Source organism: Leopardus geoffroyi, chromosome D3 (genome assembly GCF_018350155.1).
Source record: "Leopardus geoffroyi isolate Oge1 chromosome D3, O.geoffroyi_Oge1_pat1.0, whole genome shotgun sequence".
NCBI lineage: Eukaryota > Metazoa > Chordata > Mammalia > Carnivora > Felidae > Leopardus > Leopardus geoffroyi.
In genome coordinates this window covers 1,813,320-1,830,616 of record NC_059339.1, presented here as the reverse complement: position 1 = coordinate 1,830,616, position 17,297 = coordinate 1,813,320, and the positions used below count along the sequence as shown (strand labels likewise).

General features: G+C 52.3%; 1 protein-coding gene across 6 annotated transcripts in view; it reads right to left on the bottom strand.

Moving 5' to 3' along the window:
• STX2 (syntaxin 2) overlaps window positions 1–17,297 on the bottom strand; it is a 36,483-nt gene that overhangs the window by 12,188 nt on the left and 6,998 nt on the right. For 5 of the 6 annotated variants that reach the window (XM_045459714.1, XM_045459716.1, XM_045459713.1 and 2 more), the window contains exons 2-5: window positions 13,537–13,611; window positions 9,161–9,260; window positions 2,054–2,128; window positions 427–500 (exon numbers count right to left, since the gene is read on the bottom strand). In XM_045459714.1, coding sequence (XP_045315670.1) covers window positions 427–500; window positions 2,054–2,128; window positions 9,161–9,260; window positions 13,537–13,611 — 324 coding nt within the window. Of the gene's footprint in view, window positions 1–426; window positions 501–2,053; window positions 2,129–9,160; window positions 9,261–13,536; window positions 13,612–13,985; window positions 14,313–17,297 lie in introns of those variants that run through there. The other variant, XM_045459715.1, reaches the window with a different exon arrangement.

The window sequence follows — 17,297 nt, the reverse complement described above, 5'->3', positions numbered from 1 at the left end:
AACCACAACGGTCACACCTGCCCTTCAACTGGACCCGAACGGGTGGCAGCCAGCTCTAGACGGAGTCCATCCCGGGACGTCACGCGCATCACCCAGCTTGACTCTCACAACAGCCCCCGGTTCACAGATGGGACACCTCCCGCTGAGCGGACGTGGCCTGGCACCCACGCAGTCAGGCAGAAGCGAGCAGCCTGGACCCCGGTGTGGGCACCACAGGCCCCTCGCCCCCCAAGCCCGCAGGGTTCGGGAAATTCGGACAACGCGGGCCCGCAGCGTGGCATCTTTTCTTCGTAATAAGGAGGTCACCCAAAGATACCACGACCTTTTACACAGAGATGCTGTACGGATTCATGTGACGTAAAGACAAACTATTCTGAATCTGAAAGGGAGACAAGAGGCCTGTGCTCACTAGGCCGACGACCAAACCTGAGTTCGTCGTATCCGGAGATCCACTGAGGTGCGGTCCCCACTCTCATCCTGATCAAAACTCTGCTCGATAGCTGGAAATGAACAGGAAAAGAGTCACCTTTTAAACTAAACAATGGATGTTTCTCAAGCCAAACCTCAAACTACTTTTCTTTCTTATCTTTTCGATTCCTCATAAATGTATGCATCTTGGCAACAATCATCCATTGTTGATAATCTCACAAAACAAAACCAGGTGTTATATCTTAACATTTCAAAGAAAAACAAAAGACAAAACAAAACGCCCGACTCTCGCTGGGTTTGGAGAAGTCAACTATCAACCGACAGGAAAGAGAGAGGAACCTAGGTGACATCGGCTTTAAAACCCTGAAGCGTAGCAAATTCTGATGCACGAATGCCCTGGTTTCTCCAACCAAAAGAAAACTTCCAGGGGAAGATGCAAAGAGAATCTGAGTTTTAAAAACTTGGGGCGCCTGGGTGGCTCAGTCGGTTGAGCGTCCGACTTCAGCTCAGGTCATGATCTCGTGGCTCGTGGGTTTGGGTCCCGTGTCGGGCTGTGTGCTGACAGCTCAGAGCCTGGAGCCTGCTTCGGATTCTGTGTCTCCCTCTCTCTCTGTCCCTCCCTTGCTTGTCTCTGTCTCTCTCTCTGTCTCTCAAAAATGAATAAATGTAAAAAAAAAAAAAATTTAAAAACTTGAAGTGACACGTCACCAATCACAGGGTAGGGTCCTTATTGGGAACCCAATTCAAACACACTGTGAAAAGAAATTCAAAGATCACTGGGGACGCGTGCATTCCCATGGGGTATTTCGTGACCAATAACCACAATGATCTGACCTGGATATAATCACGTCACTGTGGTTGTACTTTTGGGCCAAAATCCTTCTGTTTTCGAGTACCCTGGAATCCACACTGATGAAACCACCGTCTGGACGGGCTTTGAGCCACCTGGCAGGTGGGAGCCTCTGAGCCCCTGCATGGCGCACCGATGAAGGGTGTGAACGGTGGCAGCTGGCGGTCACCCCCCCCCCCAGCTCCCACCTGTCTGAAATGTCCCCAAAACAGTTCTTTCCCATCCGCAGAGATTTCCTGGATGTGAACGCTCTTTTGTAACAATTAAATACAATGTGTCTTTCCAGCAGGCCCCTCCCAAAAACCACCTGTTAGAGCTGAACCTCCAGCTCCACAGAGGCTTAACCCCGAGCACTTAGCGTTCAACAGAACCTAAACGTAAAGGATTGAAGAAGAACCGTGAGGACTGTTCGACTGTTCGCCTTCTCATGTATCTGCAATTTGGCCACAGGCGTCCTACAGACACGCCTCTGTAAGAGGTCAACCCTTTATCAGCAAATGCTTGACCTTGTTGAATGTTCGTGCTTCTGTCCTCAATATGCCAATTAACAACCATTAGCTTTAGCCCCTGGTCCTCGGTCCTCCCAGCCGGCAGTTAAAGAATTCTCGACTCATGAATAATTTACAGACTTGCTGTTCCAAATACACACAAATAATTTAAAGTGCCCATCGTGTGGACGTTTAGAAATGTGGAAGAACAGAAAGTGATAAAGGAAATAAAGACGAGCCACGTGCTGCCATGAAGGATCAAACGCAGCCAAAGCCTTAAACTCACACTTCAACTTGGCTCGGATTTTACTCGCAGTTTTCTTGATTTCTTTGTTCAGATCCTCAAGGTCTTCCTTTGTTTCTTAAAAAAAAAAAAAAAAAAAAAAAAAAAAAAAAAAAAGTTATCTGAGCTATAATATCCAACAGCAATAATGCCCAATAAACTTACAAATGGAACAACATCCTTGGCAAATACTCAAGTGTTTTTATTTCTTAAGAAAAAGTATTGATCTTGCCAGTGCTTCACCAAGACCAAGGGACCTCAGTGGCAGGGGGAGCTGGGTAGAAATGCACATTCCTGGGCCCCGCCCCACACCTCTGGGTGCCATTCTGCCACCAGCAATGGGACCTGACAAGCCCCAGGTGACTGTCATGTGCACCTATACTTGGCTGGTTTGCAGCCATTAATTTGGTGGAATACGTCACTGGATCCGTCGCTGACACCTAGACCTAAGAAAGAAAAGCAGAAATTAACCAAATCCCAGAAAAAAAAATCCTCCCGTGCGTCCGATTTCTCTTGTGCTCTCCTCTACCCAAGCAAGGCGAGCCCCTCAGGGGAGTGCTGGTGGCCACACTGTGTCCGGGCTGGCAGAGCAAGGGCCCAAGTCTACAGGCAAACGCACACGGGGCAGGATGTATGCAGGGGTGTGGCCCCGCTGGGGACGGGGCACAGCTATGAGCTGGAGGGGGGGGGGCGGGGGGAGGACGGAGCTGCGGTGGATCAGTGCAGGCAGAGCCCCGCTGGCACTCCCCGGAAGCACTCCCCTCGCTGGGTAAGAAAGCCCCTGGGCTGTTCCAGGAGGGGGAGACCCCCGGCTCCCTGCTCACACAGGCAGGCGGGGGCCCAGGCATAAGTGAAAGACGAGAAAGGGGCACTGCCAGCCACAGCAGTGGGCCGCGAGGCTGTCCTTGGCAAAGGTGCCATTTCAAACCACTGAGAAATGACGTGGTGCTCTCAACACTCCTACTGGGAACTGTCCAGAAAGCTGGATGAAACGTGCGTTTAATCTGCTTAAAGACACCATAAAGCTACACGGGCAGGGAAGAAGACCCAGGAGAAGGACACCCAGGGAGGGAGCCAGCTGCCGGAGCTGGTGGCCGTGGAAGAGGGGCCCTCGCAGACCAGATCCAGGACCGCAGCTGCTCCCCCAACCCCTGCCATCTGTCAGCAACGTTTACAAATCATCTTTTAAAAAAGAAAATACTGAGGCGCCTGGGTGGCTCAGTCGGTTGAGTGTCCGATCTTGGTTTCAGCTCAGGTCATGATCTCACGGCTTCCTCGTGGGTTCGAGCCCCGCCTTGGGCTCTGTGCTGACAGCATGGAGCCTGCCTGGGATTCTGTCTCTCCCTCTCTCTTTGCCCCTCCCCCACTTGCTTTGTCCCTGTCTCTCTCGCGATAAGTAAATAGACTTGTTTTTGTTTTGTTTTTAAAGATGAAGGGTGGTAATTTTTTTAATGTTTATTTTTGAAAGAGAGAGAGAGACAGAGAGACAGAGAGAGACAGAGACAGAGCACCAGCAGGGGAGGGGAAGAGAGAGAAGGAGACACAGAATCCAAAGCAGTCTCCAGGCTCCGAGCTGTCAGCACAGAGCCCAACGCGGGATTCGAACCGATGAACCACGAGATCATGACCCGAGCCCAAGTCAGACATCTAACTGACTGAGCCACCCAGGTGCCCCAGTAAATGAACTTTAAAAAATAAGAAGAAAATACTGTCCTACGATTGGAATTACTTCTACTAGCTTTTACGTACAAAGCCCAGGACTCCACCAAAAATAACCAGGCGAACAAAGAACAGCAGATGAGGTGCACAGACCCACAGGGCGCCTGTTAGTGGATCATCAGACACAGACTTTTGACATCGTTATCCTCGAAGGGGTAAAACACAAAATTAAGAACTTTGTCAGAAAACCGGACGGTGCACAAAGGAACCAGGTGACGTTGTGGGACCAAAACTTCTCTCTCGCCCAGAAATAACTCAACGGGCAAAGAGAGGTCCGCAGATGACTCAGAAACACAACTTCCAAGTAAAACGAGGAGACGGTGTCTCTGGGAAATAGAGAGTGGAGGGCAGGAGACGCCGCGAGTACAGTGAAAAGGTTTAACTACACAGACTTCAAGTCTCCCAAAGAGAGAGGACAGGAAATCGGGCAGAGACGGTTCGCGGAGAGAAAAGTGGCTGAAGTGGCCAGAGGCGTGGGCTGAAAGATCCAAGAGGCCTTGGGAAAAGCAGGCAAACAGAAAGAAAACCACATCCAGAAACGTCAGCACAAAATTGCTAAAGCAAAGACCAAAACCGAAGTATCTTAAAAGCTACAATTCGACAGGTGACTTTAAAAAACACAAAAACAAAAAACAAACAAAACGGCACTGCAAAGATAACTTCAAGATCTTCAAGATGGTCAGAGAAAATTACTTCCCAACAGACTCCTACACTCAGTGAAAACATCCTCCAAGAACAAGATTACAGACGGAAAATTTCAGACAAATGCATATTCCCGACTAAAAGCAGTGATAGTGTTTTGATTTTTTTTTTTTTTTAATTTGAGAGAGAGAGAGAAGGAGAGAGGGAGAGAGGGAGAGAGGGAGTGCACAAGCAGGGAAGAGGAGCGGGGGTGGGTGGGAGTGGGGAGAGGGGAGCGGGAGTCTCAAGCAGGCTCCACAGTCAGTGCAGAGCCCGAAGCAGGACTCGGTCCCAAAACCCTGGGATCACGACCTGAGCCAAAATCAAAAGTCAGACGCGTAAACACACTGAGCCACCCAGGCACCCCAACAGCGTTTGTTAGAAAGAAACAGTCTCAGATGGAAGGTGTGAGGCCCAGGGATAAAGAAGGAGCAGCGGTGTGGGTGGATCCAAAACCCAAACCGTAGGTTAGTTGTACAAAACAAGGTAAGATACAAATAGTTATGTTACTTGTATCTATTATATACACACGTCAATATGTGCATCTAAGGAAAGATGGGGTTAAAGTTTCCTAAGGCCCATGTGTTACCGGAAGAAACAAAAGTACAGATTTACATTAGATCTTAAATCAAGAATATACACTATGGGGGCACCTGGGTGGCTCAGTCGGTTAAGCGTCCGACCTAATTTCGGCTCAGGTCGTGATCTCAGGGTCCCTGAGACTGAGCCCTGCATCAGGCTCTGTGCTGACAGTTTGGAGCCTGATTGGATTCTCTGACTCTCTCTCTCTCTCTCTCTCTCTCTCTCTCTGCCCCTACCCCACTCAGACATGCTCTCTGACTCTCTAAATAAATAAACGGTAAAAAAAAAAAAAAAAAAAAATACACACTGTCATCTAGGGGATGACCACAAAGCGACAGGACGTAGTTCATATAAACAGGCTCACGGTGGAGGGGATAAAATTCTTAAAAACCAATCCAAGAGAGAGCATGAAAAGAGAGAAAAGGTACCAAAGAAGCAAGAATGTCCGCCCCAATGTCACATCAAGAATTCTGGCAAACAGACTAAAAGCACTTAGAGACAAAAAACGATCAAACTGGAAAAAAGACAAAGCCCGGCCACGTTTTATTTTACGGATAAGAGCCCAGAGAGAGCTGTCAGCTACTAGGGCGTAGGAGACCGACGGGAAAGCGGTGTGATAGGTCCACCACACACACCGATCAGGGACATGGGGGGGGAGGGGCTGTGAGCTCAGGCAGGGCGGACGGGAGCGCAAAGCCTGTCCGTGGGGACGAAGGCCCAACGCGCCTCGACGCTTCGCGGTTCTGACAGCATCCGTGCCCGTGTCCTCCGCGCGTGAGTCTGGACTGGGCCCTGGAAGGAGGGGACAGGGGGCTATAAAGGGTGTCCCCGGACAGTCCCTGAGATGGGAAGCAGGGACTGCACGTCGGATCCCGGTGCGTTATCAATGTCGACTTTTCTGCCTTAGATGGTTACGGTGTCAGCACACAGAGCATATCCCGCGGAGACACACACAGGAGCACGGCTCTGACACGAGTCGGCAGAACTGACGACAACACACACACCACACGTGTCACACGTGTCGGCAAACACCGTGTGTGCTCATCCAGGCACGGAAAGCACACGCATGGCCACACGCCCGGAGATGCGGACGACGGGCGAATCTAGGGGAAGGGATTGGGGGTGTTCTCTGTACTGTGCTGGCAACTTTCCCACGGACTTGAAGACTTTCTCGCTAAAAAACCCGAAAAGCATGTTGAACAGCACCCGTCCTCCATCCAGCAGCTGCAGGCCCAGGAACCGTCTGCAGTCTGGCGCCACCTGGTGGCCACCGTGCCCAGGCACCGCTCGGCCCAGAGGCTGGGGGGCTGGGCGGCAGCGGCTCGGGGACCCCCACCCCCGACCACCGGGTGGTACCCCGCCCAGGACAAAGGGCTGGGAGGCCGGCAGCCCCCTGCCACCTGCCTCACCCTGGGCTCCTCACCGCAGGGCCCCGTCGTGCAGGAGAAGGGTGACTACGTTTCTCTGTTCAAAGTTGGACCACGAAAGCACTTGCACGAGGTTTCCCACGTCTCGGTTCACACGTTGTCACGAAACGTACAAAAGAAAGAAGCAATCATTTTACTTAGGGCCCAAAAGGGACTACTGTGAGCACTGAGAGTTCTGCATTTACTGCAACGGCAGCTTGCTTACTGCTACTTCTTGGCAGCAAAAGTTTTTCAGAGGTAAATCACTCAAGAGGAAAAAAATACGCGAACATTTATCCAAATTCAGTTCTCCCAAAAGTTAAATAAGAGGTTAACAGGCGTCACACAAAAATTTCTGTGGGCCTCACGCCGGTCAGAGTGGCTAAAATGAACAACTCAGGAAACAACAGATGCTGGTGAGGATGTGGAGAAATGGGAACCCTCTTGCACTGCTGGTGGGAATGCAAATTGGTGCAGCCGCTCTGGAAAACAGTGTGGAGGTTCCTCAAAGAATTAAAAATAGACCTACCCTATGACCCACGATAGCACTGCTAGAAATTTACCCAAGGGATACGGGAGTACTGATGCATAGGGGCACTTGTACCCCAATGTTTATAGCAGCAGTCTCAACAATAGCCAAATTGTGGAAAGAGCCTAAATGTCCATCAACTGATGAATGGATAAAGAAGTTGTGGTTTATATACACAACGGAATACTACACGGCAATAAGAATGAAATACGGCCTTTTGTAGCGACGTGGATGGAACTGGAGGGTATTATGCTAAGTGAAATAAGTCAGCCAGAGAAAGACAGATGCCATATGTTTTCACGCATATGTGGATCTTGAGAAACTGAACAGAAGACCATGGGGGAGGGGAAGGGGAAAAAAAACAGACACAGAGAGGAAAGGAGGCAAACCATAAGAGACTCTTGGATGCTGAGAATAAACTGAGATTGGATGGGGGGATGGGGGAGAGGGGAAAGCGGGTGATGGGCACTGAGGAGAGCACCTGTTGGGATGAGCACTGGGTGTTGAATGTAGGTCAATTTGACAATAAATTATATTCATTCAACAAAAGAATAAAATACAGTAATTACACAAAAAATTGCTGTGGGCAAACAGACTAAGCAAAGTTGACACAGGTTTCCTTATTGCAGGACTGCTCAGGGCCTTTATTGCTCGGAGTACACTGGAACTTTTCTAGAGGGATTATGGCACAATGAGGCTCCCAAAGCACTTAGTGACATAGGCCAGCCGATGAGATTCGTGCCCCACAACACACTTTGGGAAACATTCTTCTAAATCGTAAGATAAGGCATCTACAGAGGGTCAGAGCATCGTTTTATAAGACATGCAAAATCTTAAAATTAAAAACGTGGGTTTTTTTTTTCAATTTAAGATCTTTATTTTTTCAACGTAAGGCTACATCAAGTAATCTAACAAGAAGTTGCTCTCAACTCTCCTCTTTACTTGAGAGTAAGAGCGCCCCCTTACCACTTACACTCAAGCCCACACCGGAGGTCACCGAAAGAAGGCAACAACAGAAGGCACAAGAGGGGGGGAAACATGTCATTATTCACAGAGGACACGACTGGGTGCGGAGACAGTCCAACGCAACCTACACGGAAATTAACAGCATTAGTAAGTGATCAGGCAGGACAATGGGTACCAGGTCAACACGTGGAAACGAACAGAAAACAAAATTTGCAGCAGACGCTACTTACGTGAACACCGATACCCAAAGCACCTGGTAACAAATACAGTGCAGGATGCGCGAAGCGTCTGCAGCAAGCCCTGCGACCACGACCCAGAGAAACTGAGGAAGATCTAAATGGTGGAGGGACCGACCGCTTGCATGGATTGAAGGGTTCCTACTGTAAAGACACCATTTCTGAAATCCCCACGTGATGGGTGGACTCCAATCTGCAGTCTCTGGCTTGTCCAGAGCCATCTCACCCCTAAAGTTTCCAAAACTTATCTCTCCAGGTCGAGGCAACACTCCCTTACAACTACCAAGGCCCCGACTTTGGGCTAATCTAAAACCGTTTCTCACAGGCTGTCCTTAGCAGACACCCAGGACAGCATATGGCGTGCAAAAGCCTTTCCTCTTCAAGCCACCTGTAAACCTGCCCTAACGAATGCTGTTTTCCTAATCAATCTCTTTTTTTTTTTTTTTAATGTTTTACTTAGTTTTGAGACAGAGAGAGACAGAGCATGAGCAGGGGAGGGGCAGAGAGAGGGAGACGCAGAATCTGAAGCAGGCTCCAGGCTCCGAGCTGTCAGCACAGAGCCCGACGTGGGGCTCGAACTGCCGGACCGTGAGATCATGACCTGAGCCAAAGTCGGACGCTTAACCGACTGAGCCACCCAGGAGCCCCCTAATCAATCTCTTGTTAACTTTCGTCTCAACACAAAATCCCGTCACTCCTGTTTAACTAGGGATGCAGAAAGTCTGCATCTGAGGTCCCATCACTGATATGGCCCCGCAGCTCGGCAAAGCTCCTCCTGCGTATTCTTCTGGACGGGACACGGCGGTGGTCGTACGAAGCCACCGCTGCGTCAGGACGGGGTGTGGCCTGCTCGGTTCCAGGGTGTTACGAGCTCCCGGCCTGACCTCCGGCAGGTGCCGCCAGGGCCCAGGCCCGTTTCGAAGGCAGCAAGTAAGAGGCACAGAGACAGACATACAGACAGACGCACTTCTTTTCAAAGCCAGCAACTTACTTCCTTCTGGGTTGGGTGCAGAAAGAATGATGCTGTGGTTTTTCTTTACTTCTTCAACATATTGAGCTATTTTAGCTATACTGGTCCTGATCTCCTCAACCTAGGACAGACAGAAAGTCATCATTATTGCTGCTGCCACCTGCCGTTCCCGAAAAGGGAAGGATAAAGGAGGGAAGTGAATGAGTCATCACCACATAAAGAAATAACAGCCTTTGACCATTCTCACACTGGGAATTACTTACTTTGAAGACAAAGAAACACGTACCGTGTGAAGGTCCATACCGCCGTGGCTAAGGCGGTGTCAATCAACCCTCAGCAACAAAACCCATCAGGTTGTACAAACCTTTACCGTCAAGACCCACGTGTTGCCGCAGATGACGTTGCCGGGAAGCACGCGGCCGCCTGCAGCTCTCTGTGCAGTCAGCCGGGAACAGGGCAGCGTGCCTGGGGGCTCAGGCGGCTCAGAGACCGACTTCGGCTCAGGTCACGATCTCACAGTTCGTGGGTTCGAGCCCCGCGTCGGGCTCTGTGCTGACGGCTCAGAGCCCGGAGCCTGCTTCGGAGTCTGTGTCTCCCTCTGTCTCTGCCCCTCCCCTGCTCACGCTCTCTCTCTCAAAAATAAACATTAAAAATCTTCAAAAAAAAAAAAAAAAAAAAGGGTATGCCACCAGTCATACCCACGTGGGGAGGTTTCTACTGTAGACGAGGCCAAGCCTTCATAGTCATTGTTTTTACCCAACGATCTACACTATTGAACACTTGTTTCAAACTGTAATGTACTCGTCAGCAAGGTTCATCCAAACAGACCCATGTATCTGAATTACCAGACTGGGCACACAGCTTAAGTGCTGACTGATCCTTCCTAAAACAGTCATTACGAAATCCTTCCACGTCGTGGTAGACGTCCACATCCTAGTCCGGTGAGTGCTCCCGTATAGGGCAAGAGGACTTCGCAGATGGGGCTGAGTCCTGACACGGGAAAACTACCCTGGTTACGTGAGTTGCTCTGAAGTAATCACAAGTGTCCTTACAAAAAGGGGGCGAGAGGGTTAGATTTAGAAGCCGGGGGTGAGAAAACAGAAGCGGAGGCTGGAGCCATGCGCCTTCAGCGCCAGTCGCTGGAAAGGCCGGGGAATGGCTGCTTCCGTGGCGCGTCCACAAGGAGCCAGCCGTGCCGGCACGCGGGTGTGAGCGCTGCACACTCACTTCAGACTCCTGACGTCTGGACCGGGAGAGAGCGCAAGCGTGTCGGTCAAGCCGCTGGGGCGGTGGCGATTTGTGAGAGCGGCGGTCGGAGACTAACTCCACGCACGTACTCGTGAGGGGAGGAGGGGAAAAGACAAGTATCTTAGGATCACCATGAACATGGTCTTGACCGCCTGGACTCCTTGAAAGGGTCTTGGCCCCCGGGACCCCGGTCCGAACTCCGAAGCACACTTTGAAAATGCACGTGCCGGAGGGGCGTGGAACACAGAATCCCGCCTTCCCCGAAGGGCGAAGTGCTACTCCGTCGGGCCGGGGGCCACCCCCACCGACGTAAGTCCTGTAGGACCGTGCATACTTCTCACGCTCACAGCTTAAGTTCACTGACCGTGTGAAAATGACACACCAACTAAAAACCGATTCCTTTACACGTTTGCTATTTCAACACCAGCAGGGACACTCTGGCCTCGGTGCACGGGCTCCTGTCTCAGCCGAAGCCAACGCACCAGGGCACAACCGTCACCCAAGGCCAAGGCACCGCCTGCAGACCTGCGGAGTCTGCGTTCACACCCCTGGTGCCACGTGGCCTCGGGGCCGACGCGACGTGGGAACTGTCACTCCCACACGGAGCAGGTGCCAGAGGGCAGGGTGGTGCTGACAGCTGCCACTGACACCACACGGGGTCTCTTTCTGTCCCTTACAAGTCATCTTTGCCAGGGGGACCTTTCCTGGCCACCCGAAGAGCACTCTCCAAAGTCCTTTACTAAACACTGGCCACGTGCAAAAGTCTATCTTTTTTTTTTTTTTTCAATGTTTATTTATTTTTGGGACAGAGAGAGACAGAGCATGAACGGGGGAGGGGCAGAGAGAGAGGGAGACACAGAATCGGAAACAGGCTCCAGGCTCTGAGCCATCAGCCCAGAGCCTGACGCGGGGCTCGAACTCACGGACCGCGAGATCGTGACCTGGCTGAAGTCGGACGCTTAACCGACTGCGCCACCCAAGCGCCCCAACATTTATTTATTTTTGAGACAGAGAGAGACAGAGCATGAGCAGGGGAGGGGCAGAGAGAGAGGGAGACACAGAATCGGAAACGGGCTCCAGGCTCTGAGCCATCAGCCCAGAGCCCGACGCAGGGCTCGAACTCACGGACCGCGAGATCGTGACCTGGCCGAAGTCGGACGCTTAACCGACTGCGCCACCCAGGCGCCCCAAAAAGTCTATCTTTTACAGCATTCTACGTGATATTTAAGATACAAAGGCCGTTTTCAAAAAACCAGTTTGTATTAACAACATCACCTGTTGTCTAACTAAGAAATCCTTCCACGAGACTTAACTGTAAATACGACGACTCTCTAACCAGTGAAAACTTGAACTTCGGTTGAACCCCAATGCTGCCAAGCCTCCCAGCGGGAGTCCCGTTCCCACGCCTCTGGGGCACCTACAGCCGACACGGACCCGTGTGGTGACCAGAAACATGGGGAGTGGCATTCAATGACCTGCTGTACACAATTCTTCCACCGGAGGTGACAACATCATTTAATGCCAGGTGGGTCTTTACAATAAATACATTTTTACAAAGAATGGAATTCTGGAAGAGTTAAGCATCCAAAGAGGGTAAAAATAGAAAAATAATTTCACAAAGTGGGTAGGTAAGCTCAAGACAATTAAAAACAGTCTCATTTCCAAAGTGAAACAAGGAAATTCAGTATCTTAACTTCTTTGGGCCTTAAAGTAAGTCCCTGTATCAAATAACTTAATTTCATGTTTTTCCACTAGATAAAATTAGGAACGAACATAATAAATATGTAAACCCAGTGACTAGGCTTATACTAGATATTCAGTGAATTCTGAAAACTGATAACTTTTAATATGTTTTTATTAACATATTACTTTTTTTTTCAAATCTGCACACTGATAGGCCAGTTTAGACTGTCCCTGGATTTAAGAGTCCATTGAAACTTGGGGCGCCCGGGTGGCTCAGTCGGTTGACCATCCGACTTCGGCTCAGGTCATGATCTCACAGTTCGTGAGTTCGAGCCCCCCGTCGGGCTCTGTACTGACACCTCAGAGCCTGGATCCTGCTTCGGATTCTGTGTCTCCCTCTCTCTCTGCCCCTCCCCGGCTCACGCCCTGTCTCTGTCTCTCAAAAATAAACATAAGCAATTTTAAGAGTCCACTGAAACTATTAGACTAGATTCAGTGTAACCAAAATAAACCCTGCAAATGAAGTTTTCATCATTCAAAAAAGATAACGCACACGTTTCTTCATGTTTAACGAAGTCAAATTATTTGTTCTGTGACTCAGTTTCAAAAATTTGAATTCACGCAGAATTTGGTCAACTATCACTTAGGTTTAAGCCTTTACGCACGGGATACCCCAACAGCAGCCCTGGGGTGCTAAGAGGGAGGGGGAAGGCCTTGCGGCCAGCCCGGGACAGGGGACGCGGTACAAGGTCAGATCCAAGGGACGCGGCTCCAGGGTGGACACCTCAGGGAAATGCCAGGCTGATGGGTGACAGAGTGGCTTTCCCACAGTGATATACCTGCTTACGTCTAAGACTTTCCAGCAAAGGAATTTAAGATTAGTTCAGTGGTTTTAGAAAAGACACAGTATGAGCTCTTTGATGCCCGAGGTCACCGTGTGGGGACCCTGTGGAGGAAAAGGACGAGGAGTGTCGTCACGTGCGTGCTGGGCACTCCTGACCCGGCGCCATCGGCAGAGGGCACCACCACCACCACGACTCCCTCTGGAAAGGATCGGGTGGCCCTTCGCTTGGAGACCACTGCTCTCAGGGTGAGAACCTGAGGGTGGCAGGGTCTGGGAGGAGCCTGTCCCGGGAGGGGCGCTCTCTACCCATCACATCAGCATCACATCAGGAAAGGAAGCCCCGGCCAGGCGCCACCCAGCCCTGGGACACCAAGCTCCTCCTGGGAGGGGACCGGGGTCAAACCAGCACTGCCCCGTCCCCTCCCCAAGTGCACTTCCCGGAACAATGGCTCCACGCCACCAAGTATTTTAAGGGCACTAAAAATTCTAGAGAACTTGAATGTAATTCACACGGCAACTCTTCGTTATATTACTTTTAGTATTATTTCAAATAAGACAAACACTCGGGTATGTTAACTGTGTTTGGAGACAGTCTGGCTGGGCTTCCTTCAGTGGCTCTTACCTGATGGAAGAAATCATCCATGAAATGGTCCTTTTCAACGACAACACTTGTGTCCCCATCATCATTCTTTCTGCACTAAAACGGAAGATATAAAAAGGAGAATTCAGATCTCAGAAACGTCCACGTGGGCACAAACGGTGAACTGAGAGAGAGGAGCATGAACCGTAACAGGCCGGCACTGTCCGCGACAACCGTCCACGACGACGTCACTTGTCCACGGAAGAGACCACGGCAGGGGGAGGGGCGGGGGCCCCGGAGGTGGCGCGGCTGCTTCCTGGAAACAATGGCCGGACTTCTCAGAAGTCAGCAACGCGGACCCGTTCGTTGGCCCACGTAAGCCAACATGACACAGCAAGTTTTATCTCCGAGCAGCAAAGCCCTTACACTGCATATTTTCTACGAAGATTAAGAACACGGACACTGCCGGTTAACTTTTCTAAAGCACGTACCTTTCAAGCACCTTGCACTCGTCTTAGCTGGCATCCCCCGTGTTCCTCTGAGCCACTCCCAGTGGCGCCCACGAATAATAATCGCTTTTAATGAGGAAACCCTTAGCACAGAAGACCCGGGAAGTGACACGGAGGAGAGAGGCGGCTGTCCCGACTGCCGGGAGGAGCCACAGCGATGCTGTACCGGCAGTCAGGTTCTGGACATTTAAATCCCATCAAAGAACATTCCAGGGCACTTCTCAAACTCAAGTTGCATCGGAATCTCCAGAAGCCTGGGTCTCTGACTCAGGTCAGAGTGGGGCATTCTAGAACATGCTAGAACACTCCAGAACACTGAACGCTGTTACATTCTGACACATTCCAGTGCGTGAAGAACCATTTTCCAGGGAGGGAGGCAAGACACGTGGTGCCAGTGGGAGCCTGAGCCACAGCAGGGCTGTGGGAAGCAGCACGAGGCAGCGCCCTGCAGACAGGCGTGGGCTCACTCAACCCTGAATCCCAGCTGGGGCCCCCAGCCGTGTCCCGAGTGGGACACAGCCACCACCCTGCTCTCACACACCACCAGTTGTTGAGAAAGACGCCCGGGGTGACCGCACTGAGAGTGTTGTGTTTGTGCCGCGTTAACAGGACAAGAACTACGGATTGAACTGTGTCCCCAGAGGGGCGCCTGGGTGGCGCAGTCGGTTAAGCGTCCGACTTCAGCCAGGTCACGATCTCGCGGTCCGTGAGTTCGAGCCCCGCGTCGGGCTCTGGGCTGATGGCCCAGAGCCTGGAGCCTGTTTCCGATTCTGTGTCTCCCTCTCTCTCTGCCCCTCCCCCGTTCATGCTCTGTCTCTCTCTGTCCCAAAAATAAATAAACGTTGAAAAAAAAAAAAAAAAAAATGAACTGTGTCCCCAGAAACACAGACATTGAAGGCCCGGCCCCAGGGCCTCAGCACATGAACCATATTGGGAACAGGGGTCCGCGTGGGGTAATTAGTTGCCACGAGGTCATGCTGTGGCAAGGTGGGCCCTCCACCCCACGTGACTCATGTCCGTGTGAGGAAAAACGACAGCCACCCGGGGGAGGCGGCCGTGTGACGAGGGTGTGCCCGAGGACGAGCAGCCCCACCAGCAGCTGCGAGGGCAAGGGGGAGCCCCCGGGTGCCCAGGGAGCACGGCCGCCACGCCTCCACCTACCTCCTGTGGCCCCCAGAGCTGGGAGCAGCCAGCTCTAACCAACCGTGCTCAGCGAGCAACTCGACTCCCCGTTACTGTCAGCAGGACTATTCCGGCCTGCTCACCGGCAGGCCCTGAGCCTGTGACCCATGACCTGAGGGCCTTGGTGTCATAGGGGCGCATAAACCCACAAAGGCTTCAGAATCCCAGCCGGTCTCGGTTGTGAGCAAAGCTGCACTTCCAGCGGCCATCAGCCGGCAAGCCGCCGAAAGAACGTTCGGGGAGCCACAGACAGCTCTCACTCCTCCGGGCCCCTCCCCTCCTGAGGAAGAGGCAGGCTGCCGGCGGGATGGAGGGCAGGTGCACCGGGGGCCGTGGGAGGCACCCACGGCCCGCGTCAGCACATCACGTCACACACCGGAGCACAGACCGCGTGGCTCAGGGACTCGGGCCTGAGTCCTCAGAAGCCACAGGGCGACTCTGCGGATCCGGGTCCATCTGACTCCACAGAGCTGGCCACCGACAATCCCACCGTGCTGACCCTTTACCTCCAGCTTGCAGCACCCGGGCAACGGGCCTGTCCTGCCAGGAAGGGGTCAAGGCACTGAGGGCAGAGGGACTGCCCCGTCGATTGGACTCCAGACACCCTTGCTCTTAAAAATTCACCATCCGGGGGGCCTGGGGGGCTCGTTCGGTTCAGCGTCTGACTCTGGGTCTCAGCTCAGGTCACGATCTCATGGTTCGTGGGATGCAGCCCCTGTCGGGCTCTGCACTGAGTGTCGAGCCTGCTTGGGGTTCTCTCTCTCTCCCTCTGCCCCTCCCCCGCTCTCAAAATAAAATGAATACGTTAAAAACAAAACTCACCATCCACCCCTCAGAGGAGGGGGGCTTCCCTCCCGGCCGCCACACCAGACAAAGCCCGGCCACCAGGCTCTCTTCCCGACGCCCTGCGACAGCCTCACCCCTTGCCTTTGAGAAAGTGTATTCCATACCCCACTCCTCTGGACTTGGCCCTGTGTCTCTCTACTCCCGGGTGACTATTTGTCTCATTGTCTTGCCTTCTCAGCTGTGGAGTCTCAAAAGGGACTGGCTGTCTTGTCCGGCTCGAGGCCAGGAACATCAGCGCGAAATAGCATCACCTAAGTAGCTGGCCTTCGAGGACCGTCATGAACTTGATTTAGGAGTTGCAGCTGGCTGTTCCACCCGTGGCGCTGAGTACAGGGGGATGCGAAACACCTCCACCTGCCCCCACGTCACTCTCACAGGGCCGCTCACATCTCACTGCTCTGAGAGTAATTCTAGACTCACAGATGCCCGGATTCTGCTTTGCTTTTTGTTATGGAAAACCGCAAACACACACAAAAGCAGAAGGAAACCTACCGTGAGCCCTCGATGTACCCATCACACGGTTCGGCGGCCATCCACCCGCAGCCCGTCTTGCTTCACCTGTGCGCCTCCCCCCTCCCCACCCCAAGGTACTTGGTCATCCCGAGGCGAATCCCTCGCCGAAGATGCCGCCGTGTGTTCCATTCTGCAGAAAACTCGAGGGAACTTTCACCTCCCACGGGGGAGAGACACCGCTATGCACCTCGGCGCTCGGGGAGAGGCTTCCAGCGTGACGCCCGAGGAACGCGCATCCCACTGCCACCTGTCCACGCTGCGCGCTGAGCACACCCCACGCGGCAGTGCGCGGGCCTCCGCGAGGCACCCCGCGCACCTGCGTGCTCTTCATTCCCGGCCACCCCCGCGGGCGGGGGACCCCTGTCTCCACCTGCAGCCCTCGAGGGAGCCAGAGGACCAGGAACGCGTTCTCCGTCCTCTTCCTTTAGCCTCGTTTTTAACCCTTTACTTCTATTTCTAACTTGTAACTGGAGTTCTCAAAACTCGCGGTAAGAGGAAACAGGCTCCCTAATGCCGTCTTAGCGTTTCCATTCGTAAAAAAGAACAAAGAAAGTGACAACCGAAACACTGCTGTTTCATTTAAGCGGCATCACGGCCCCGTCTGCACGCGCCCGTGTTCATCCCTCCAGTTGGGCGGTGAACGGTCGCTACAATTTGTGGCAAAGCCTTTACCGGAGGCAGTAGGAGTCTTCTCCGATATGACGGGCTTGACTTCCAAAGTGTCAAATTGCAAGACAAACATTCAAATACCAA